Source organism: Atractosteus spatula, chromosome 11 (assembly GCF_055471065.1).
Source record: "Atractosteus spatula isolate fAtrSpa1 chromosome 11, fAtrSpa1.hap1, whole genome shotgun sequence".
Taxonomy (NCBI): Eukaryota; Metazoa; Chordata; class Actinopteri; order Semionotiformes; family Lepisosteidae; genus Atractosteus; species Atractosteus spatula.
The window spans coordinates 38,867,933-38,892,097 of NC_142716.1; the positions used below are offsets into that span (position 1 = coordinate 38,867,933).

The 24,165-nt window shown below is 42.2% G+C and overlaps 1 protein-coding gene across 1 annotated transcript; it reads right to left on the reverse strand.

Annotated features, from left to right (window-relative positions):
• Positions 1 to 1,203: 1,203 nt before the first annotated feature.
• cdr2l (cerebellar degeneration related protein 2 like) lies at positions 1,204 to 23,874 on the reverse strand. Its single transcript, XM_088927970.1, has 5 exons — positions 23,737 to 23,874; positions 12,844 to 12,956; positions 10,006 to 10,154; positions 7,995 to 8,159; positions 1,204 to 7,335 (listed from the first exon to the last, which is right to left on the reverse strand). Exons 1-5 carry the CDS (start codon positions 23,813 to 23,815, stop codon positions 6,471 to 6,473), a joined length of 1,371 nt encoding a protein of 456 aa, XP_088784096.1. The 5' UTR covers positions 23,816 to 23,874; the 3' UTR covers positions 1,204 to 6,470.
• Positions 23,875 to 24,165: the final 291 nt, after the last annotated feature.

Sequence of the window (24,165 nt, forward strand, 5' to 3'; positions counted from 1 at the left end):
TGCTCACAGAAGCTCCCTTTCAATCCGCTGTATTTACCACTAGACGCACAGTCTCGGAACACAGTCTTTCCGTTTTTACTAATTCCACGTAATTAAACAGATTAGCAAAAATAACCGCAATTCATTGATTTAAATCTTTTTGCAAACCAATCCAAAGCTACTATTTCCCGTGCTCTCCTGATGAAGCTCGGGTGTGTAGGGAAAGCAATTCGGCGCCAGCGATTCTGCTATTAAAACATCCAGTTTTCACCATATGCAACATAGGGTTGCATTTTATTCACTTTGCAAGTTTGTTTAACTCATTTTGCGACTTAAAAATCAGTTTCTTATTTTGACTTGGAGAAGATAATATAAGAAAAACGTACTTTCCTTTTAATACAAGACCTAATAAAATACAAGACTCTTTTATAAACTGTTATAAACGTAATCTGAAAAGTACAGTAGATGATACATGCTCTAAATTAATATTTATTACAAAGTCGATAAAATTTATAAAAATTCGTTCGAGAAATAACAGGAATTGTCGTCGTTCGTTTTTTTTTATAATTTAACAGGAATTTACTTACAACGTTCATGTTTTCTTCGTGACTCCATTTCAGTTGTGAAAAATTCCAACGTTATTTCGTTCGCATTTTCTTATATGTGTGTGTGGGTTTTTTTGTGCTTGTGTTTATTTTTTTCGTTTGCATGCTGTACTTGAGCTACCTAGAAAAGCAGTAAATGCTACACGCTGTTCCAGCAGCGATGCCTGGTGGGATAGCGCAGTCTACCCGTATAGTGAGCACCTGAAATTATACACAGCTGAAATTATACACAGCTGTAGCACATTAAACTCGGATCACTGCCATTTCTGATCGAATGTAAGCATGCAGAAACGTGCGGGATTTTCCGTGCCAGTATGGAAAAGGTCCTAGACAAAACTAATCTGTGTTTGACCTTAACGGCTTCTTAATGATGAATGAAAACACCGTCCTTCTCTAATAGAACATAAGAGAAACTCTTTCAGTTTACATAACAGTGTTTGAAGAATTTGTAAACTGCAACTTATAGCGGGCATTTTCAAATGGGAAAGACCCATTGATAAATGTCATCTTTGTATAAATGGCCATGTCATGTTGTTGTATCAAGTTCAGAAACCAGACCCCAATGCTGATTCCTTCTTTTCCTTGTCTGGGATTTCCATAAAAAACATTATAAAAGAGGTTTGCTTGGAAATGCTTTAATATGGCAGAGACAGAAGACAGTGGGTTAAATACAGACATTTAAATTATTACACTATGGGACAGCATTAAACTGGTGAGAGCTAACTTAAATACAACAAGCTTATTTACAGATTTGAAGAAAGTTTTCAACATAATTATATGGCACCATTTAAGAATGTTTTTCAACAGGTAGGACACAGCAAGACAATAATAAAATTCAAACTTTCATAAGTCATCACATTAAGATTTTCTAACCAATTCTCCTTGTAGGTGTTAGTAAAAGATGTGGGAAAATGCTTTTGGAATAAGAACACTCATATACACAGGGAAGCATTTTGTTAATTCTGCGAGTCCAACAGTATGGAAATGCTCAAATTAATACAATACATGAGACATTAGGAAGCATTTCTAAGTGCAATTTTGAAGACTCCTAAACATTGCTATATCCTGAAGTATACCGTTTCAAACAAAATTGTTCCTTATTAAGGCAGTGGGGAAACAGCTCCACTACACAATTTGGCAACTTTTCCAATGTCTCCCTTTATGTCTGCGTCTGTAACCTCTAAATGACGCTCCCAATTCCATTCTCAAACAGTGAAGCTACCCTGAGAGAAACCAGACCGACCATGGATAAGGATGAGGCCTTATTTCTGCCGTGTTGTTCTGTGCCCACAGCCATTGAGCTGCAGCCTGGGTTAGGTCTTAAGCTTTGGTTAAAGACCCTGCAGATTGTGACTGAGACCTAGCAGGTCAGTAGCAGCGTGCTTTACACTGCAGCTGCTAAAAGCACATAAACACCCTTTTGTTCTTCTCATCTATAAGCAATTTGAGTTCCACTGCTACTGCTTGGAAAGCTTTCACATTGTGTTGTTCACAATGATTTTCATTTTACCCTGGTTTAAAATTGGGCTAATTCCCCACTTTTGTACAAGGGCTCTGAAAAAGTTGCCCTGGCTAAGGCACCAGTCTAGAGCAACTACCTCAAGGCAGTGACCAGAGCTTGGGTTTTACTATGGCGAGACTCAGGGTTCCATTTTAAACTCATTGTGACATTAGAATATGTTCATTTAAATGGCAAAAGGCTGTGGATTTTATTTTCAAGGGAAAAAAATGAATCAGACAATAACTGAATGACAACAGTAACTCAACAGCAACCTCCTTTACTTTTTCCATCATCTTAAAAATCCCTTCCAATTGTAAATGAGCTGGGCTCCAGCATACGGAGGGTGCAATATTGTTACTATTGGGAAAAGGTCCTCGTATAGCTTTCCACTAGGAGCAAGAGCGGTGTGTTTGATCCAAAACAGACCAAGGAAAAAGGACTGTGGACAGGAACCAGCACATGATACGAGGACAGCGGTTTATTAAAGCATCAATCATGTGCACCTGCCTTCCATGACAAGTTGGGAGTATTAATAAAGAACACAGAAGACCTGTTTTGCAGCTGGTCTATATTTAGCTGGAGAACAGACTTGTCTCAGCACTTCGATTGGCATTAACAATACTGCAGCATTGCTTCACCAACTTTCAAAGATGATCACAAATCCCCAAGGCGTATCAACGCATCCAAAAGACAAAAGGGTCCCGAACATAGGACATTAACCGATATGAGTTGTACTGATAAGATTTTGCTCATCATGTCTACATGTTATCAATGCGACATCACCATGTTTGATCTGGTATAGAATTACTTAATCTGGTTTTGAAATGATATGCCACTTGAAATCTAATTTCTTACTCAGACCTTGTTCTGAACTGGCTTGGTAATGGATTTGACACTTGCATATTGGCCTTGCTCTGTTTAGTCCTACAACGCGGCTTTGATATGTACAGTATTCAGTAAATGTATGGCAATGTAACTAGTGCATAGAGAGATGCTAGGCAATAGAGCTTGCTTGCACAGAAGGATTCACAGTCACACTTCCTTGTCCGATCCCAAGTGCAAGAGGAACACTGTTTTGGCAGGAGTTTTTTAAACCCGTTAGGTGCCAGCATCAGCAAGGCTCAGTATAAACAGCAATGTTGAAACAAATCACAGTTTCCATGGCTTAACAGTGAAAGGCTAGCTCTGTAAGGCAGAGCCTATATATTTTTTTACAATAGAATAAATATGGTATCAAAAATGTTCCATCAGGCTTAACTGGGGCCATCTACTGTATTAGCAAATGTAAGCTTCTGTTGATGGAGCATCTCCAGAGGTCTGCAAGTGATTTCAACTGAGTCACTGCAAGTTCTTTATAACACTAAATAAAATCCAACTGTGTTCTCTGTACTGCTGGATCTCTTGCATTATCATTAGCTCCAACCCATGGAGATGCCTCTCAACAATATGAACTCGGCAAAACTCCTAGAAATGTGGCCATGTTCACTGTGGGAACTGGATCTTGAGAGTGGGGCTGCAGTTGTATTATTGCTTTCATGACTCTTTCAAGGATTGTCACTCCCATTCCTGGAGCAAAAAATCTCCAAACTGATATTCCCACAGAGCTGAGATTCATCCAAGTGCTTCAAATCATACAGAACTACTTAACAGGTAATGAATTCATTTTATTAGGCAATTTTGTAACTTATTAATAGTTCCAGTAGCTCCTGAAAGCAGGGAAGTTGACATCCACAGTCGAGTGTTATGGTAAACTGCTTCATGCATCCCCCTCTCTCCATGAATTCAGCGGGAAAGTCAGAAACAGCTGCAATTCTGAAGTGCTGCAGTACAGGGAGCTATTATGTGCAGCAGGAGGCTGGATTCTTACTAGTGCAAATCCCAGAGAGATGGCAGAATATACCACCAGCAAGAAAAGACAACTTGTCACAAAAGTGAAGAATATGACGTTTCCTAATCTCAGTTCATGGCACATTCTAAACCTTCCCATTTTTGTCCCAGCCAAATTGGAGCTTTCATGGAATCATCTGGTTAATGAGGCCTTTATATAACTGTTTTCACCAATAAAAAACGGATAGGTTTAACTAACTCTACAATTGGTGGATTTAAATATTTCCTTTTCTTAGTTATATTGGTACAATAACCAAATGTCTAGAATTGATACAGATAAGTTATTACATAATAAAGATGGCTTATTAAAGGTGTGTGATTCCCAACTGTCTGTAGGTCATTAAGAGGTACCCTTTTAAGGCAGCTATAGGGGTGTAACTATTTCCTGAAAATGTATTAATGACAGATAGAATTCTGCATGTTATAAGTAATAGCAGCTATACCTTATAAGTAATTGTTATAAGTAATAGCAGTATATCTGAAACCAGGAACTGAGCCATGAAAATAGCTTCTGAAATATCTCATTGAGATAGTTTGGTACAATATTCGAATACCACATGCAATAAAGATCTTAGCTGCCACCAAAGCTAGGAGACTCAGGGCACAGACCAGGCCTGGATCATGCTGGTGTAACAGGCTTTCTCCAAGAAGTAGCAAAAAGAGCAAGAAAGTGTGGAATGTTGAAACCGGTCTGGCAACAAAAATAATGACACACCCATCTTACTGCAGTGCGACAAGCCTCCTTATCTGAACTGTTCACATTCCGAACCCCTCACAGGCCCTCAGGTTCTTAAGAAGAGTGAACAAAAGAAAACATTTTCAACATCTGTCTCTGATGTTGTGATTGACCGGCTTAAACATGCCAATCTGTACTAACACTAAACTTTCACACTAAAATTAACAAAAGGAAATCTCATACTGGACTAGTGTTCTGAAAATTTCATAGCTGTGCACTGAAATTACAAAGAGTATAATAAGCAAGATGTGAAATGTTTCAGTATCCTGCAAATAGATATATAGAGTATAGTAAAATACTTAACTGATAAATACTTGAAGAAGCTGCCCTCTTAAATAACTGAAGCTACCCATCCCTGGCCTACATGAAAGTTATTGGCGATTTATAAGTGGTATTGTAGCTAAAGCAACAGAGTCAGTTGTACTACCCTATTCAGGTAGCAAATACGTATAGCTACAGTTGCCTAAAGCTAGGAAGCTCACTTAAAGCTAGGCAAATTTAGCTACATCAAGATACAGATACAACCTTAATTGTGCAGGAGTGGGGTGGGAGTTAAATTTGCAGAGTTGAAAGAAATGATAACAGTAGAATAGGAAGTAAGCCTAGTCCAAGACTGAACAATACTAGTTAAAGAGGTAGCTCTAATTCTCAGCACATTCCTTGACATCACTTTGTTTCTCGCACCTTAACTTAAACAAGTTTTAAGTGGAAGCCAGTAAAATTCCCCATTCTGAAAGTAACTTCCACATGCGACTGAAAGGAATTTGGCAGGGTGGTACAATCTACTCCACCCAGCCTTTTCTCTGAACTAGGGGTAGCCAACCCTGGTCCTGGTGAGGCTCAATCCAGTTAGCTTTATAAGCTTCTCAATGGAATTCAATATTTGCACGTTTGTTTGGAATTTAATGGTATTAGAATGTTTTTTGCAGTGCAAATGCCGAGTGGTTTGGAAATATGTAAATGTGTTCTTATGAAGAACTACAACTGAGCAGCAGTACAAGAGAGATGACAGTCAAATGCCTAGCTAACAGAGCCAGTGAACACGTCGGAGTGAAAGTGACATTTAGAATTGTACAGAAATCTCTCAGTAGTGCTGATGGCTGTATACAGTTCTTGAGACTGATACTGTAAGTATGTAAGTCATTCAGACATAATTGAACCAGAAAATAACATGCATATAGACAGTAATATTTAAACTGCATTTTCTTTAGAAAAAGCTAAATTACCCTTAATTAGCCTTTGTTCCAAAGTTTTAGAAGAAGAGTCTGATGCCCAAATCTTCTAGAAACCCCTGAGAAATTTCCTGAAGATACATTTTGTTTTCCTTAAAAATAAAAAAAAAACCCAAATGGCTGCTTAGTGAGCAGAGCACGCAATGCTGTATGATTAGTACCCACGACATCTGCAGGAGGCGAAAAGAATGCTTTCACAATGCAAGGCCTGCGATTACCCACCACTCAGTCACTGCTGCCCTAAAGACGGGTGCTTGTTACCAGACTCATTTACAACACTCCCCTTGCCCACTCTGTAGGCATCTGCAATCAGCTCGGCGCAAACAAACTTTCAGGTTCCCGACTCAGCATTGGACTGAGGCAGACAAAGCAATTAATGCATACTGCAATTAAATCGATAAATGTCACGGATGGGCTGCTCTCTAACAGAGTGAACTAAACTAAAGCATTTGTTGTCTACGACAGTAGGTCCTGCCAGTCTCCTCACATATTGGTCAGCAGTCCTCCGTGTGGTTCAGCCTGGCCGGTTTTCACTTGCTGGTCTTTCCGGCTTTGGTGGAGTTGATATCCGTTTTGGTTTTCTGGATGCGGGAGAAGATCTCCTTGAAGAGCGCCTTGTACTCGGGGGTGTTCTGACCCAGGCGCTTGTCCACCGCTTCCACTTGCTTGCTGATGCTCTCCACAGTCTCGGGGTGTGGGGGCCCTGCGCTGTCCGGGGGACGGCAGTCCTTCATGGACGGGTCCCGGGAGACGGGGCGGGAGGTCTGCACGCCGGCGTGGCGGAGGCTCTCCTCGTGGCGCCGGCACTTGCCCAGCAGCTCCTCGTACTTCTCCAGCAGGGCGTGGTACTGCTCGTCCACCTCCCGCAGGATGGACATGCCTCTCTTGCGCACGCTGTTGGCGTGGAGGGCGTAGCTGCCCTGCTGGCGCCCACAGGAGTCCTTGGCCACAATGGCGTTGAGGGCCGTGTCACTGCAGCTCTTCCGTACGGGGCTGGAGGAGGGCAGGGCCTGGCTCCGACTCGCCTCCTCCGCCAGGGGGTCTTCCAGAGTGTCGCTCTCGGGGGCGCTGTTGAGCAGGGTCTGGGCCAGGCCGTCCTCTCCGCTCAGCACGTAGGTCTTGGTCTGCCTCATCTGCTGCAGCTCGCGCAGCTCCGTCTCCAGCTCGCGGATGCGCAGCTGGCACCCCTCCGCGCTGTGCAGCCGGCGCTCCAGCTGCGTGTACTCCTGCAGGACGGCGGCGCACTCCCGCTCGGCACCCTCCTTCCGCTGCCGCTCCTGCTGCACCTGCGAGCGCAGAGACGCCACCGTCTCCCGCAGCCGCTCGTTCTCCTGCTCCAGCGGCTTGGCCTCCAGTTCCGATGCCGAGCTGCGGATCACAAAGCCATCCTCGTACCTGGGGGCGGGAGGGACAGAGTCAGAGGTCTGCTGGGCGTGAGGATTTTGCACAGAAGGGAAGACAAAACCTCAGATTGGCTGATGGGCCTGCTGAGCAGGGGGTCAAACGGGGGTGAAGGATGGATCAGGTATAGAAGGGTGAATTTAAGAATGATCTGGGCTGAGACAGGGCAGTGATCGGCAAATCTTCTCTTAAAAGGCCACTGTGCAGCTGACGCAGAATTTCATCCTGTTTCACACCAGTCAAACTCAATTTAACAAACTAAGAGCTTCAGTGGCATGAAAAACAGAGGTACCTGTGGGCCTCAGGAATTTGATGGGAAGAAGGCCGGAAAACAGAATTGAAAATTCTGTTGTCTGGATGCCGTTTTAGAGCATGCAAATGAAATTAATTAAGGCTCAGCAAGTTGCGTCGGGTACTGTTTGTGCAGGGTGTCAGATGTCGGCAGTAAAAACGGAACAAAGAGTCCCTGATGCTATCAGGAGGCCAGAATGTGCTGTGGGGAGTGTAGCCTTGCTTGAGGAGGAAGATGTATCAGGTGTCACATATGAAGAGTGACAGAAAACGTGATACAGGGGATGTTAATGGCTAAGCATTGTGGTGCGTAAGCTGGGTAGATCCACAGCAGTAGGTGGTTTTAGAGAGGGCAGGACTACCTGGGAGCAGAGCAGAGCTCCTTGAGGCAGGGGAAGGAGTGTATGGTTTTGCGTCTTTCCCTCTTCTCTCTGCGGACTCTCAGCTGCTCCAGTGAGCGCATCTCCTCCACCTGAATCTGCAAAGCATCGACCTGGGCCTGCAGGGTGTCGATGGTCCCTGTTAGGCTGCGGGAGAAGAAAGACACAGAGGAAATAAATCAGACAGATGCTCACTTTCTTCTGTAAAACACCACCAGGAAAACTAGAGGTTTTTTTAATTCTGTGAACATATGCAGACAGATGTGTAAAATACACACAAAAATAAGTAAAATACATTATTTAAAAAATAATAAAATAAAAATACACATATTTATACATTTTGTGTACAGCAGTGAGAAGCTTGTAAAAACAAATTGATCAAACTGAGTCCAATGATCTACCTTGCCAAGAAGACATTTGACAGAAACCCATTATTTACTACATAAAAGCTGACTTGGAGAGGAAATTTTCTTTTTCTTGTGTGAGACACAAAAAAGGATAAAAGATCCTACTATAGAACATTTTAATCTCTTTTGAAAGAGGCATTAATTAATGCTATCAAGGGAACTGTGACCTTTCAGCTTGACAGTTTTCCTACTGTAACTCAGAGCATAGAGCTGAAAAGTGCAAGAAGCTGGCTGAGAAGTTATGACTGGACAATTCATTGCCAGAGCAGACAACAGGGGCAGTAAGTGGAGATGTGCGTTTCCTCACACACAATTCCTGCTCACTCTTCATTCACTCCAAAGGTAATTCTCAGCTCTGTTCATGGCCTGGCTCTGAGCTGACAGAACCAGAGGTCAAGATCAGCTAGATCAGTGGTAAATGTCTATTAAAAGCAGGTTAGCATTGGTGACTCAGAGCTGGGACCCTAGGTTTAATTCCGAACCTGGGGTGGTATCAGTGTGGAGTTTGTATGATCTCCCCGTGTTCTACTACATTTTCACTGGGAGCTGTGGCTTCCTCTCACAGTCCGAAGAAATACTGGTAGTGTATTTGGCTTCTGGGAATTGGTCCTGCTTTGAGTGTCTGCTTATCTGTGTTTGTGTCTGTGCATGCCCTGGCTATAGACTGGTATCCTGCCCAGGGTGTACCCTGCCTTGTGCCCTGTGCTTGCCAGGATAGGCTCGGGCTCCCCCGCAACCCTGAACTGGATAAAGCGTTTAGAAAACGGACAGATGTACTGTATACCAACAAAAGGAACAGTTGTGTCCCGAGATATCCACCATGTGAGAAGAAGTTCTCGGAACATGGAATTTGGTTTTCTCAGTCAAGACGCAGAGTGAACCATACAAACTGAACTAGCAATATTTGCTGAACCAGGAAGGGGCATTTGAACAAATAAACTGAGCCACTTTAAAAATGCACAATTTTTAATTTAAAACAGCAGCCTACAGTATGTTATTGTTTTACAGATCTTCTGCCATGCACTAAAAATTATTAATGTAGGCTATGTATTACTTCACATATGGATTTTAACTCGAATAATAAATAGTCATGAAAGTATTTTTGTGCATCTGTGACTGTGCTGAGGGTCATTTTACACTCTCCTTCTAACGGACAACATGCTGTAATGTTTGCAATTATTTATACAATTCATTTATGAATAGGGCTACAGAATGAATTGCATGTAGAACAATGGAACAGTATTTTCTTGTAGAATGAATGTAAAACAGCATTTTCTTAAATCTATAAAGTCAGGATTGCTCCCTGGTGCTGTTCATTCCAATATCCCCAGAAATTCAAAGGTGCAAAGACAGCCACAGGAGATGTCGAGGAATCTCTGACCAAGTTCAAAATGTCGTGCTGCTTGACTGAATGGGTGAGGATTCCTGATCACAGCCAAAAGTGCTAATGAAACAGCTCAAATTCCAGCAAGTGACCTGTAGACCACAAGATCCAACCTGCAATGACTGAAGACCACAAATCAGTTGAGCCTCTCAGGAGCCTCCAAGCCATTTCCCTGCAGACTGGAAAGACGAGAGCTCTTTACCGTTCAATCTTCTGCTGCGAAGCCTTGCTCTCCAGAACAAGCCTCTGGTTAGTGAGCTCCAGGTCTCTGGCTGTCACATCCAGCTGCTCATAGACCTTGGCATGCTGTTCGTTCATCTCCCGCAGCATCTCCAGTTGCTTGGAGAGGTACTGTGGGCACAACACAGAGTAAACCATCATTTCCAGGCTTCATAAACCCAATAGGCACTCAATAGGCTTCTGATTGCCTGTTGCCTCTTTTCTGCACCCAATGAAAAGTTTCCATTGGGTTTCCATTCAATGGTGGATTGAGGTTTCTGATTTGAGGCCTTAATCTGGGAAACAGTACATAAAAGAGGATGTCAAATCAGAAAAGAGTACTATGTGACTATTGTTTTTTAGTTTGGGAGAACCATGAGCTATATTTCCAATCTCCAAATACACCTAGAAGTTCTAGTTTACTAACCCAGTAGCTCATTTTGGGTATTATGCAGTCTGTCTTTCCTTACTTGATTTCTCCTATTTAAATAACCTTCTGTTACATACATGAAGTTATGTTAGGCCATGAAAGCTCATCTCAGCTCATGAAAAGCTGACACTGTCATTAAAGTTACCAAGAACATTTACTGCCACCCACAGAGACACCTCCCATTTGCTCCGTGTCAGGTCTGTGCATTCATTTCCAAACGCACTGTGCCATTTAATTGCTCAAATGAAACACAGAGGGGATCAGGTCACACAGGACAGAGGTGAGCAGAACATTAACGCAATCTCTGTTAATAATACAGGAACACCCTGGAGCACAACATTGACCCATTTAATTCTGTTCTCAGATCGAGCTCTGCTCCAATTCATGGGCCTGCTCTGGGGATCAGCCCTCCATCTGCAATGCTGTGACAATCTGGCAACTGGTAAAGCTTGGTTAAGCTATGGAGTACTATTATAGGATTCACGAGATCTGCTAATTCAACATTAATGTCCCTGCTGATCAACAGACATAAGTCTGTATCTGGAATTCACTGTATATTCTAAAATTAGGCAGCCTTTTCAAAGTATTGCATAATTAGAAGTGCACCACATATTTCAGCGAAATTTGTCACAGATACATATGGGCCCAAGGGAAGCACAGTACTATGGACTCTTGAGTTGTGCTGGCAATTTAATGCAGTAAACCCTCAGTTTAACAGACTAATGGGGGGGGGGGGAGAGTTGTTCAGCACTGTCGAATGTCTTTGAAATCACTAGTGATATCTACAGTATTCAGCCCCAAAACACACTATTATAGGAGAAAGAGTAGACATACTCTTAACCAAGGGCTTATGTACCCCAGTAACATGGTCTCATCTGCCTGTGTGCCAAATGACAATGCCCCACTGTATAATTTTCACAATCCAGCTAACAGGTTAACTAACTTATTAGGCATGGGTCTACCCCGATAACCCTTTCATCCTGAATGTACATTTCACTCTGCCTGAATATTTAGAAAAAAAGAGGTCTTTGGTGGTAGAGTGCTAATCTCAAGTAATTGTAGGTCAGGGTACAGTGAAAGAGGCAAAGCAATGACCAGAAAAAGGGCTTTACAATAATGCCCATATCTGCATTGGGCCAACAAAGCATAGACAAGGGACATGAAATCCTCTCCAGTGCTTGCAGTCCCCCATTCTCTACTGTATAGGATAGTTAGAAACTTACTGTGAAAATGCTGCAACAGAATTAAACAACAGAGCAGTTTCAAGCAGTCATAGATTATAATTGGCTCACGAACACTTGATTTTGTTTTTCTGATGGCCAAAGTTAAATAATATACCGTGCTCAAATGGGAACCAGTAGTCCCACAACTCTATCGGCTGCACAGCACAAGAAGACCAGTTCTCCTTACCCAGAGTTTAGTGCCTTACGTGATCTTACTGGTCCTGAAGATGCTCTATTAAGGGTGCCCAGGATCTCAAGGTTTGCGGAATGCAGTAGATTTGCCTAAATCTCCCTGAGCATGGGTCAAGCTAATCCACTAAAACCTACGACACTGCAGCCCTTTCCTGCTATGATGAGGTGGCGTGTTAGCAATACTGTCCCCGAGCGAGAGGGACCGCAGAAAAATGGCTCACAAAGCTGCAGTGGGCAGATGGATTGCACAGTCTCCAGTCTCTCCCCATACAGCCCGTTTGTCACTCTCTGAGATGGCAGGGCAGCACACAATGACAGCACTGCAGCTACAGCAAAGGTGCCCTTGGAATTATCTCTACCCTGGCCTTAATCTGACGGCTAAGGTGCACCACGTGAAGAACACCTCTTTCATACCCTTTCAAGGCCATAATTCAGTAATCACTTCACAACCAATTACTGCATTTTGGTTTCTGCTGCCTTCAAGCTCTGATCAATTCCAGAATACGTGCTAATATGCTTAAGTGCTGCATGCAGTGCATGTTCTATCCTGTGATCTTTTTCTAAAGACACAAAGCAGCTCCTCAGAAATAAAGAATAGATATTATGCAAAATAGGTATGTGCAATGTAACTTTGTGTGTTTTCCCCGCAATGTTGTAGTTGGCGTTATACATTAATTATGGAATAGATTGGTTCTATTCTTAAACTAATTCAGTACTGAAGCTGGCTCCTGCGGTAGGATTAGTAAATTAGGCACTGAGATGACATCACCACAGTCTGAAAAGACAGGAGAGCAAGTCTAGTCCACTGTGAAAACACTGTTACAAACATCACCCCAACACAGATTAAACACCCACCACCTCTGGTAAAGGTCAAGCCCCAACAGAGCTGGTTGCACTGTGTCAGAAAGCAGTTTTAATTTGAAAGTGGTAGCTGTTTTGTGTTCCTGAGAGACGCAGCGCTCCTGTGACTCCATACCTCGATCTCCTGCACCTGTTCTTCGTTGGTGAGGTACATCTGCTGCAGAGAGTCCTCCAGCTCCTTGTTGCGTTCCAGCAGAGTCTTCCCCAGCTCCGCGGCCAGGTGCAGATCTGAGACAGGGACAGCAAGTGTTACACAACCCCACCATGAGATCCGAACGCAAAACTAACACACCTTGGGGCTTCTCTTGGTAACAGGAGATTTTTTTTAAGAACAGGACTGTAGTGCATGTCTTCACACACAACTTTCAGTATTTCCCACAGGAAAATGAGGTCATTATACTGTACTTCTGTCTGTAATGTATGATAGAATGACATAAACACACAACTAAAAACAGTGTAATACTAAACAGAGTAGTTCAATTAAAGAACAAGATGTTATACTGTACATTAATTTAAGCAACCCAGAAAGTTACAAAAGTGAAGAAAATTAAGTTCTTCAAAGGCAAACACAAAGTCATGCAAACAGATTTCTTCAGAATTAACAGTAAGACATGGCCTACATAGCCCCAGGTCATTACGATATCCTTCTTCCAAGGATTTGACTTCAATACTGGGAAAGTACGACATTACAGATCTACTGAATTGAAGATTTTGCCTTTGAGTAAAATTGAAATCAGTATCCAGAAAACTCTCTAAAACGATGATTAAGCACAGGGACCTTTGTTAACATAAGCTGTGGCACACCCATCACATCACTCTGAGACAGCGCTCTTAGTCACACTGTCACCTTCTGTTTTTAATCTTTCCTTATATGTGATTAATAGAGACAGATGCTGCCGTCTTCAATTTACAGGTCTTGATAATTTTCTCTAAGGAACAACAAGGGCAATTGGATTTAAAACTGTCTCACAAACCAAGGGAGCCATAGCTTTTTCAAATGTTAGGGTTCCTGCTACTAAAGATGTAAATGCTGGAATGAGGCGGCTTTAAAGGTTATTTTAGAGATTGTCAGTTAAAGAAGCAGATTAACTGAAAATCAACTTGAAAGAGCTTTTTTTTCAGGACAGAATGTCACACAAATGGAATTCATATACTGCGCACAGTACAACCTAAAATCCATATCCTGCAGAGCTGCAATCCAGATCTTTTCATATCGATTATTTCATTTGATAAAATCGATGAAGTTTTTTCACCCTACCTTAAATATTTCATTACCATTAGATAACCACTATCTTTATCATTAGCTTGTATCTCTTTGCTGTAAATACAGGCAAAATCGCTTTTAATACATGTTTTTGTCTAAACTTCGCCGCTGTGTACCCTTTGACAGTAATACAACATATCATAGCTTTCCAGTGGATACATCCTAAAACTGAAATGGCTGCAAGCTCCTATTTAATAAACTAACAGTGCTGTTTAGTGGTCAACAAAAGACTGTTAAAATATCAGTGCAATCACTGCTTGAGTGCCCCCTAGTTATCCGTTAAATAAATACTTTACTAATGAAAAAGGGCTGCTGCACAATACCCTAAATTAAAACCGACAGCTCAGGTACTCAAGGGAGAGGCAAGTGTTATTTAGAAAACAGGCTTTTCCTCCTGGGACACCAGATCTATACTTCGGCCATGTGCTCAGGAGCTCTGATGGACTACACACACACAAACCCTACACTTTCCACAGCACTGACCCCCTGGTTTGAGAGCGGGACAGATGGGTTGCAGAGTAAAAGGTAAATCAGGTTTTACAAGCACAAGGCAAAAAAGCACTCCCTGCAAATAAATCAATATATGTCAGAATTTTACACACAATTAGTGGATACAGCACAAACAGGTATTTAATATTGGCAGAGACTAATCTGTTTATTTTTCTATAATTAATCTAATTGCTAACGAGTATGGATTAGGCCCCACTAGGTGCTTTGAAGTGTGCTTTGCAAGCTCTCTCTCTGAATGACAAGGTAATTAATCCCAGCCTCACAGAGCACTGCCCTGCAGAGATCACAGTCCCACAGCTGATAACACTCTTTCCCTGCCTGAGCCCATGAATAGCCAAGGAGAATATGCGTCTCACCTTTGGTTTACAGGCCTACAGTACCGGCAGTGAAAGTGAATTACTTAAACCAGTGAGCAGAAATGATATATCACCTCTTGTCTTTGAAATAAATTGAATGCTTTCAAATCCCAAGTACTTCAGATTTTCCTCCATCTTATTCTTTGCAAGGAATATAAAAAGGGAAGGATATGATACCATGTATATTTTATTTTCACAACCACCTAAAATAGTCTCCGTTTTCTAAGGCATCTAGTGAATTTGTCTGGCATAGTGTTGTCAATCATCAGTTTATAAAAACATGCACCACATGTATGTTTTGCACCATTTTGTAAACAGCTAGTGCAAGTTAACTGCGTGAAGTGTGTATGCTCTCCGTGTGGGTTTCCTCCAGCAGTCCAAAGACTTACTGGTAGGTTAATTGGCTTCTGGGAAAACTGTCGCATGTGTTAGAGCATTTGTGTCTGTGTGTCTGCCCTTCGATGGACTGGCATCCTACCCAGGGTGCAGCTCAACTTGCATCCACTGACTTCCAAAACAGGCTCTGACTCCCCTGTAACCCTGAATTGGAAGGAACATTTGAAAATGGAGGGATGGATAGCTCATTTAAGGCCTGGCAGGTTGCAGAGTTACTTGCAATTGAAATGGTCTAAAAGATCGGGAGCACTGATCTTACAGGGGTGTCTCCTAAAAACAGCTAGACCGCAGCTTTTCAGAACCTTAGCTGGCATCCCTGGTCTGAACTAGAGAATAGCACCGGAGTACAACTCTCTTCTCTTCAGTCCTTCATTTGAAACAAAACAGGCAGGTAGAACAAGTCAACTTGGGATAATTAATGAGACGCACAACCGAAAGAGGTTAGTGCCATTCTTGCATTGAATTTGAAATCCGTGCCTTGCTAATTCACAGCGGAGCTGAACTGGAAGAGCCTTGGCGCAAGTCAGTGATGCGCGAGACAAAGCCAGTGCCAGCGAGAGCAGCCCTCGTGTCCGCCGTTTACCTGTGAAGCATGACTAACAGGCCTGCCACGTTTCACATCTCTGCATCACTGCCGAGCACGCAACTGGTCTAAGCGAGTTCTCTCATTACGTAAGGCTTCTGCATAATGCAAAAGCCTAAACTGGGACTGCTTTGTGATGCTCAGGCCCTGGGAGAAAAGAATAGGATAAGCACAGCTAGCAAGTTTGATAAGAAAAAGGCATTGTTCAAAGACCGGGGATGCACACCAAGGACTGCACTAGGCCATGGCCTTCACAAGTAAACGAATATCCAATTATCTTTCAATTATACTCTTATTCTCAAATACAAAACTGCTGACTGTTCTTTAGCCCCAGTACCCATTTCATTTCTCATCTGTCCTTTAAGGATTAGAACACACATGTTCATAGCTCTTTTGATACAGAGTCTCCTGTTGTGGACTCACAGTCATAGTCATTTTCCTGTAGAAATGATAGCCGGGAAACAGGCGATCAATCACCTAGGAACCAATTGAATGGTTTCAATTTAAAATAATATATAAGGTAATCTTGTGCATGCTGTTATCACACTACAATTACTTTTTGACAAAGATTAACTCCAAGAGGCAGGCTGGCAGACTATAGGGCTATAGGGACTAGGAGTGCTTACTGCTGTGACCATCACTAATACTAAGATGGCTCTCCAAACCTCCCGTCTGAACTGGGGGCGTGGGAGGAGTCAGGCAGAGAAAGCACAGCCTCCACAGGTACCTCCCAGCCAGTCAGAGGGATGCCTGTGACACCCCCATCCTGGACAGAGGAGCCTCAACTCCTGAAACAAGTGCCTGGCTCTGTGCATTTCATGGATGTGTTTGGCTTTGACACAGATAAAGACCAACATCAGTAAGGGTTTAGTCTATACACAGATCACCATCTAAGCGGATTAGAAAGGCGAGCACCGAGTTTCAGCTCAGGAAAAAAAGTACCTGCCTGTCTGTTGGAATAAAAGTGAACAGTCTGAACGTGAAACTCTTGCCCTGTGACGTAACACGCCGCAACTGACCTCACAGCAGGTCAGAGGTCACTGCCCCCTTTGCATTTTGCTTTTCTAACCACGCATGCTTCATCTCGTACGCTGTTGAGCATGTCACGGACAGCACTTAGTCTGAAACAAGCATCTGGCTGTTTAATCCCATCATGTCACAGCTTAATTTCAGAGAAGTCAAATATTGAGAGAGTGCAGAAGCAAAATGGGATGATTTGGTTTCCATCTTCACGCAAACTTGCTAAACCAAAGTAGATCAGCTGTTGCAAACTGTTGTGAAGGCTGCTGGGCTGCCAGCAGTGAGCTCCACACAGGGTTGGCGCAGCACAACCTTAACCCCCCTGACGTGAAGGGACTGTTCTCTACTAGAATGAGAGAGGTACTCAGTCTTCATTACCCCAGAAGCCCCTTCTCTCACATAGTCCTGCTGTGTTGTGGGTTTGCTTACTCCTGCAGTGTTGACTGCTGTCAGGAGGTGACTCCGTGAGCAGCCAGGTGGCGCACAGCAAAAGACTGTAGCAACTACATTGGCCAGACCCTGTCATCCAGTTCCATGTATCGCACATACCCAGTTAAAATTAAATTTATCAGTGGTGTAACAGGGGCTTCTGTTGGATTAGCATGAAAAAAAAGTATCTGTGTGTAGGCTGCAACGGAACAAGTAAAGGTTTATTCCATGCTGAAAAGAGACGAAAAGAAAAGACATTTCAGCTGTGGAGCCTTCTTCGGGTGTCATTGACATTGTTCCTATTTTCAGATTGTCACTTTCACTTCACTGACATCTATAGACCGAATGGACATTAAATCGTTGGTAAAGGAGGAGCTTCTATTCCTGTACAAGTGAATCAATACAGACAATGCAGCAGAGTAGTTCGATCACCCTCATTTCTAATCAGTGCAATACTGTGACAAGAATAGACCATGCAGAACATATATAGAAATGTATATCCCAATATAGAAATGAATAAAAACCACCCAAAAAGTCATTTTCAATGTATTTTTGGAATACATTGCACGAAACCTTACACATGGAAAGTCAATGCTTAGAAGGCTTCAATTTTAAGAATCTTAAAATTAAATTACAGCAACCCTTGTCAAGAATATGTTGTTTTCTACATGGATAATGACATTATTCTACTCATGTGTGGGAGTATACAGTACATTGTTTGATATCCTGAAAGCTTGCCGTTCAGCTCAACCTCTTTGGTTTCTTGTAGCGTATCTACCAAATTGCTTCAATGTGGTTAGTTTGAAATTATGAAATTACAAAAAAAAGAAATTGCAAAACAAAATTATTTAAATATGCAAGAGATCTTGTAAAGCACGTACATCACATGCCAGGGCAGCTCATTCCAAACATAAGACAAGCTGAAACACATTCTAGATAAGGTGTAAATTAAACACAGATGCTATGCATATCTTCTTCAGAAGCCACAAGCCAGTGTCGTTTGAAGTGTTCTCGCAGGACAAAGGGTGTGTGCCGAGGGGAAAACTCACTGTACAAAGCCGAATGCCAGTTATACGTTGATACGTCACACAAAATAAAAACAGACATACACAAATACGCGAACACGAAGACACACATCAACACTCCCTTCAGTAGGGAAGTGGATGCATAGGAGCACACACAAATTATCAGCTTTACAATACTGAAAATGCCCAAGATAATTGTGGGAGATGATATTTTTTTCCAATTTAAACCACCTTAGCTCTAAAATCAGATACAAGCTCTGGGAAGCATTGTACCAAGATGAACCGGCTTTCACTACACCAGCTTTTCTTCTTCTCTTTAAATGTTAAGTGTTTTTTGTGTGAAATTTATCTTCCTTCAGTATCAGACCTTAAGAGTTTCGCGGACAGCCCTATCCCACTTGAAAGCCTGTTAATCAACCATCTACAAAGATTACTGACAATAAATTAACACTACCTGAGAATCAATTCACAGCAGAATCATTTAGGCTTGTGCAAGGCTGAGGGTGAAGTCCCACACTGCATGAACTTTCACAGGGTTTTGTGTTTTGGAAACAATACAGGGAGCAACAGAATTCTGTGAAACGGCAGAGTTAAAGTACTAAAAGAACGAGATTCTCAAGAAAGATAAATGCATAAAAAAGTGTCGACATTTCTGTTGGAAACTAACTGTGTGAATAATCTTACTTAGAATCTGAGGGTAACTCCTCTACACAGGCAGATCAACCTGGCAGTCTGACCCATTTAAATTGGCTTTTGTCAGCTATAACAGAGTTGGCCATTCAGACTGAGTTATAGTTCAACAAGTTGCTCAAATTCTAATTTTTGTAAGGTATAACTGACCCATGAAACTTGAGTTAAAGGTCAAATAATTACAGAAATACAAATCAGCAAAATATAAGCTAGCAAAGATGAATGGTTAAAAAGCACTATTTTTATTTGCCTTTCTTTTGATATAATTGTAGCTGTTATTAATGGCTATTAATTCTGTAAGAGCGAAGTGTCAGAAGAATACTGTTTCACATCAGATGCCTAACATTTTGACCCTCGGAAGGCAGACTGGCAAATGTTTTGTTAATCACTAATTGGGGTGAAGTTCCTTGCACAAGGGTACAACAGCAGTGTCTCACCGGTCTCACAAATTGAAGTATAGCATTTGTATGCAACTATTTACATGAAAAAATAAAATTGAAAAGGGGCAGCTGTGATACTCAGTTGCTGGGTTTGGCACATGGCTAGTATAACACATTTCCTCCTGGCATGGTTCAGTCAGGTTGGGTGAGAGGTACGGAACTGTGCGTCCAAGATAAACCAAAGTCAAACACACCATCCAGCCAGCCCCCCGCCAGACCGATCTCCTTGGATGTACCTGAATGAAGCTGATGAAAAGAAGAATATGAGGCCAGTCAGAGAATACACCTCGTTTCACAAGGGGAGCTGCCCAGAGAGTTAGAATTAAGATTCCCATAGTGTGGCAGCTTGAGTTTAAATGTTACAATATTTACAAGCTGCAGGCTTTTAAACATATTTACCAATGAAGCGGAAAACCTCAGGCAAGCCTAGAAATATACCAATGAAAAGATAACTAGCATAAAATATCCCTTCCTTGTTCTGGATCGTCTATCAGAGCCGCAGCTTGTAAAACCCAACATGACGAACACACTTCTGCCACTCTGCACCACGGGTGCGATGAGTGTAGGGAGTTTTGATGTCCGTTTCCTATGCTGAACTGCACGCCTGTAACCCTTACAAGCTAGATGCTGCTTGTCTCCTCTGTTGTGCCTCAGGCCAGCTTCTGGCATAGACCACCTCAGAAAATGACACGTGGGCATTTCTACACCCAAGTCAGAGCTAAACACATGACTAGACTAATACGCAGAAGAAAAGACTGGATGTAATCTGCACAGTTTGGACAAGAGCAGACTAGCAGAATCCTACAAAAGGCCATGAAAATTTGCCTTATCATCATAAAACAAAAGAAAGACCATCAACATCTTCAGACCACCAACAAGATAGAGACTACAGAGTGGCATATGCTCATGTGTATGACAGCCAACAAGTGTGGTTCTTGGCCTTTTGGAAATGAAATTTAAAAAAAAAATAATGGCGGCTTTCAAGAAGCACTCATATACAGGATCATGTCTGTTAATCATTGCTTTATCCTAGAAAAAAACAATGCACTAAGTACTTAATCACCACACAAAATAAGATCCATCACAACTACAACATTTTTTTAAAAAATTGTCAAAACAGCAGAAGGTGTGTCACAGAACAATATATTCTAAAAAGGTTAGGCTGTTTTTATCTCCCACTTTCTCTGGGAAAAGATGAATTTCTTGTCTTTTCTCCCTCTTGTTCATAGTGTCTACTGCTGGAGCTCTGAAGCACAAAGACATACTCAAGAAATCCAGGCAGAAACCAGTACCACCCAGAATACATCAGAATGCATCAACCAGTCAGAAGTCTAGAGAAGAATCTTGAACTCTAGTCTACGATAGCTAAACATATCAATCAAAGCCCAAGCAACAGTGACCATCAATATGCAAACTTGTAAGGAATCTCATTCTCAGTGAACGACAAAATGTGAGAAAATGAAAATGGAGGAGTCTCACATCACATAAACAGACTCCCTCAATATTAGGGAATGGGTAGTTGAGGAGTATAAGAAAGACTCTCATCACCTTACCCAGCCAGTACAATCCCCAGATCTCAATCCTGTTGAAAACCGGTAGAACTGATCAAATGTACAATTCAATCCCACACATCATTACCTCAACTACAACATCAATTGAAAGCAGTTCCACAAGAAAAATGGGGCTGGGCAGCAAATAATTCCCAAGCCTCTGAAGTATATGCCAGATATTAATCAAACAGTTCTGAATGCCTGCAGAAGCCCAGCCCAGTATTTGGAAGGGAGCTCCTAGAATATTGAGAGGTATTACCAATCCACGAAATGCTTATCTGTTGTGTTTAAAATACCTCTCAGTATATTTTGGCTAGTGAGTGTACATTACAATATTGGGGAAATTTAGAACCCTAACTTGTGTAAAGCCTACATTAAGTATGAATGAACAAGTAACCCAGCAAGGCAGAAGTGAGGAAAGTGATACACCATGTGGATTGCAGCAAACAGCAATATACTGAAGCAGAGATGCTTGAAGGCCTACCTGCAGAACAGCACATCTTAATAACCAATACAGCTCTTCAATATCAGCTTAGTATTCCTAATCATCTGCTTTGTTTACGAGTGCCAAACTGTTAAAAAAGCAACAGTCCATTAGGTTCCATTAAATATTTTTTGTAGAGGCGCAGTTCACAACCAGATTTGACGAACATAACAGTGGAACCTAACGGTGGAAGTGGAAATCAACTCTAAACATTAATCAACATGGATGCTCATTAAATTACTAAATGACTGTATGGCTTTGTTCTCCATTTGATAACTTCTGAGTGCAGCTCTGCTGAGACAGAGAGGGAGGGACTAGGACAATGAAAAGGTCAGATCCATCAACTGAACATTTAAGAGCTTCAGCTTTTACAAAAATACTACATGCACTTGGACAATACTATCCAAACAGTTTTATAATAAAAATAGCACTGTTTATCCCAAGAGATCCCACAGTGCTTTAACATGCAGGAGGGCACCCAGTTCATCCACCACTCAGAAGCAGCCCCATCAGGGTGACGTGCGGCAGTCATCACCTCCAGCAGCTTCACCGCATAGCAGATCAGGTGACGTGAGAAATTACTTTGCAAATTCAATTAAGGGTGAAATTTAAGGAGGGAAGATTGTTTGAGCTCCAAGTGGAATTCAGCCGGAATAGGTATTACGCAACCCTACTCATTATTTGTGAGGATTAGACAGCACTGTCATTTAACCGGAACACTGAGATTAATATCCCTGCTCTTAAGAATCCATCCATGGGACTGTTAGTGACCAAAGTATTCGAGACCTTTCGTCTAGTGTGGTCCCCAGCCACCACACTGGAGCAATGGTTTTGGAAATTCTAGCCCAGAGGGAAGACTACCACATACTGGTCCACCAAACATAATTAGAGGTTTCATTAGTGGTGTTTCTACCCAAATACTGACCAGCCCCAGTCTTGCTTAGCTTCTGAGATCTGACAAGATCGTGACAGAAGGTCATAACGCTGCCGTCCATGGGAATACACTCCTAACTGGGACGTCTTAAGACGTTTTTTCAGGTATAGATCAATAAGATGACCAGCCACCAGTGTTTAAATCAGGCTTTCTCATTGTTGTATGTTTAAATTGGATTGAGTTTATTTGACCATCGATCCACCCATCCATTTTCAAACCACTTCATCTTATTCAATGTCACAGGGGAGCAGGAACCTATCCCAGCAAGCAAGGAGCACAAGACAGGAAACACCCTGGACTGGCACCAGTCCATTACAGGGCACACATACAGACACAAACAATATGTTCCTGGTGGAATTATGAGATTTATATTCAGAGAGAGAAATTGTGTTTTTAGGTCGCCATCAATGACCCAAGAATGTCTATGGGTTTTTTTATGGCCCTGTAAATAGTAACAGTAGGGTGACTTCACAGAACTGAGCTGCCAGCAGGAAAAAAATGAAGTCAGGCTGACAAAGGAACCAAAATCCCTCCAGATCATGCAAAAAAGACCGTTCCCCAAAAAGATATGTAAAGATTTTATGAAGATTTACGTATAGTAGAGTGTGCAGAGTAAACTGTAGTAAAAACGTGAAGTTTGGTCCTTAACCTTGAAAATCAATACTAATAAAGGTGGTTGTGACACTTCTCACTGCTGAAATACGGCACGGCGGCAGTGAACTGAACACCCCCAAAATGAGAATAAACGGCCTTAACTTGTAGTTGTGCATTAAGGTAATGCTTGTTTTAGCAAACATACTGTCAAAACTTCGAAACGTGGTAAATTTCGTCTCTCACCTTCCACCCCAGATGAATTATCATGCAAAAAGTAAGCCAAGCTGCGCCTGTCTTTAGCGAACCCACCAAGGGGCATTTCCGTCAACGACAAATCCCACCGCACCTTAACCGCTCTGGCAAACGGATTTTCAGCTGTTCAACACTTTTGTTTTGAACATTTTTTTAAAACCTCCACTTATGCTCTATTCCTTCCCCAGCTGAAAACTACTCTACTACGGTGCATTTCCAATGAGAAGATAACTATTTAGCCGCATATATTTGTTAAAAAGCAATGAAACCCTGAAATAAATGCGTTTTTGACAGCTGTTGATATAGTAACTCGGGCCTTTTCCACACCATTGTGCCAGCTTTTCGCTGTTCGGAAGTCGCTGGTGTGGTTTTCCAGTTCGTGAAGTAATTCCCGGCTTGGGAAAAAAAAAAAGGAAGAACACCCTATAACCCTGTAAAAATTATTTTTTGCGAATGCCCCTTTCTTTCTTATTTCCCTTACCTTGCTCCAAATCATGCTGATCATACCACGGCTCCTCTTCCTCGGTTTCAAACTCCTCCATTCTGCCCGAGCTCAGCATCAGGACCTCCCACGCCACAACAACACGCCTGCCAGCCCAGATTAAGCCTCTGCCCCTAGTTTGAGGAAGCGAAGCGTGTTTCAGTGAGCGAAACCGCAAAGGTTATGTCCCTTTCCGGAAGCCAGATCCCTCAGCGGAAAGGTAACAAATTACAAATATCCCGGACTGCTAAAAACCTACAGCGGTGTACCGAGAAGCCCAAATCACGTATTATGGAGAACAAAGGGAGCAGTACAGCGAAGAGACTATTCCAGACAAAATCGACAGTCCTCCGTCGAAAACAGCGCTGAAACAAGAAGAAAACACAGTGTGTCTTTAAATTAACACCTTCGCGCACAGAACAGTTCTAC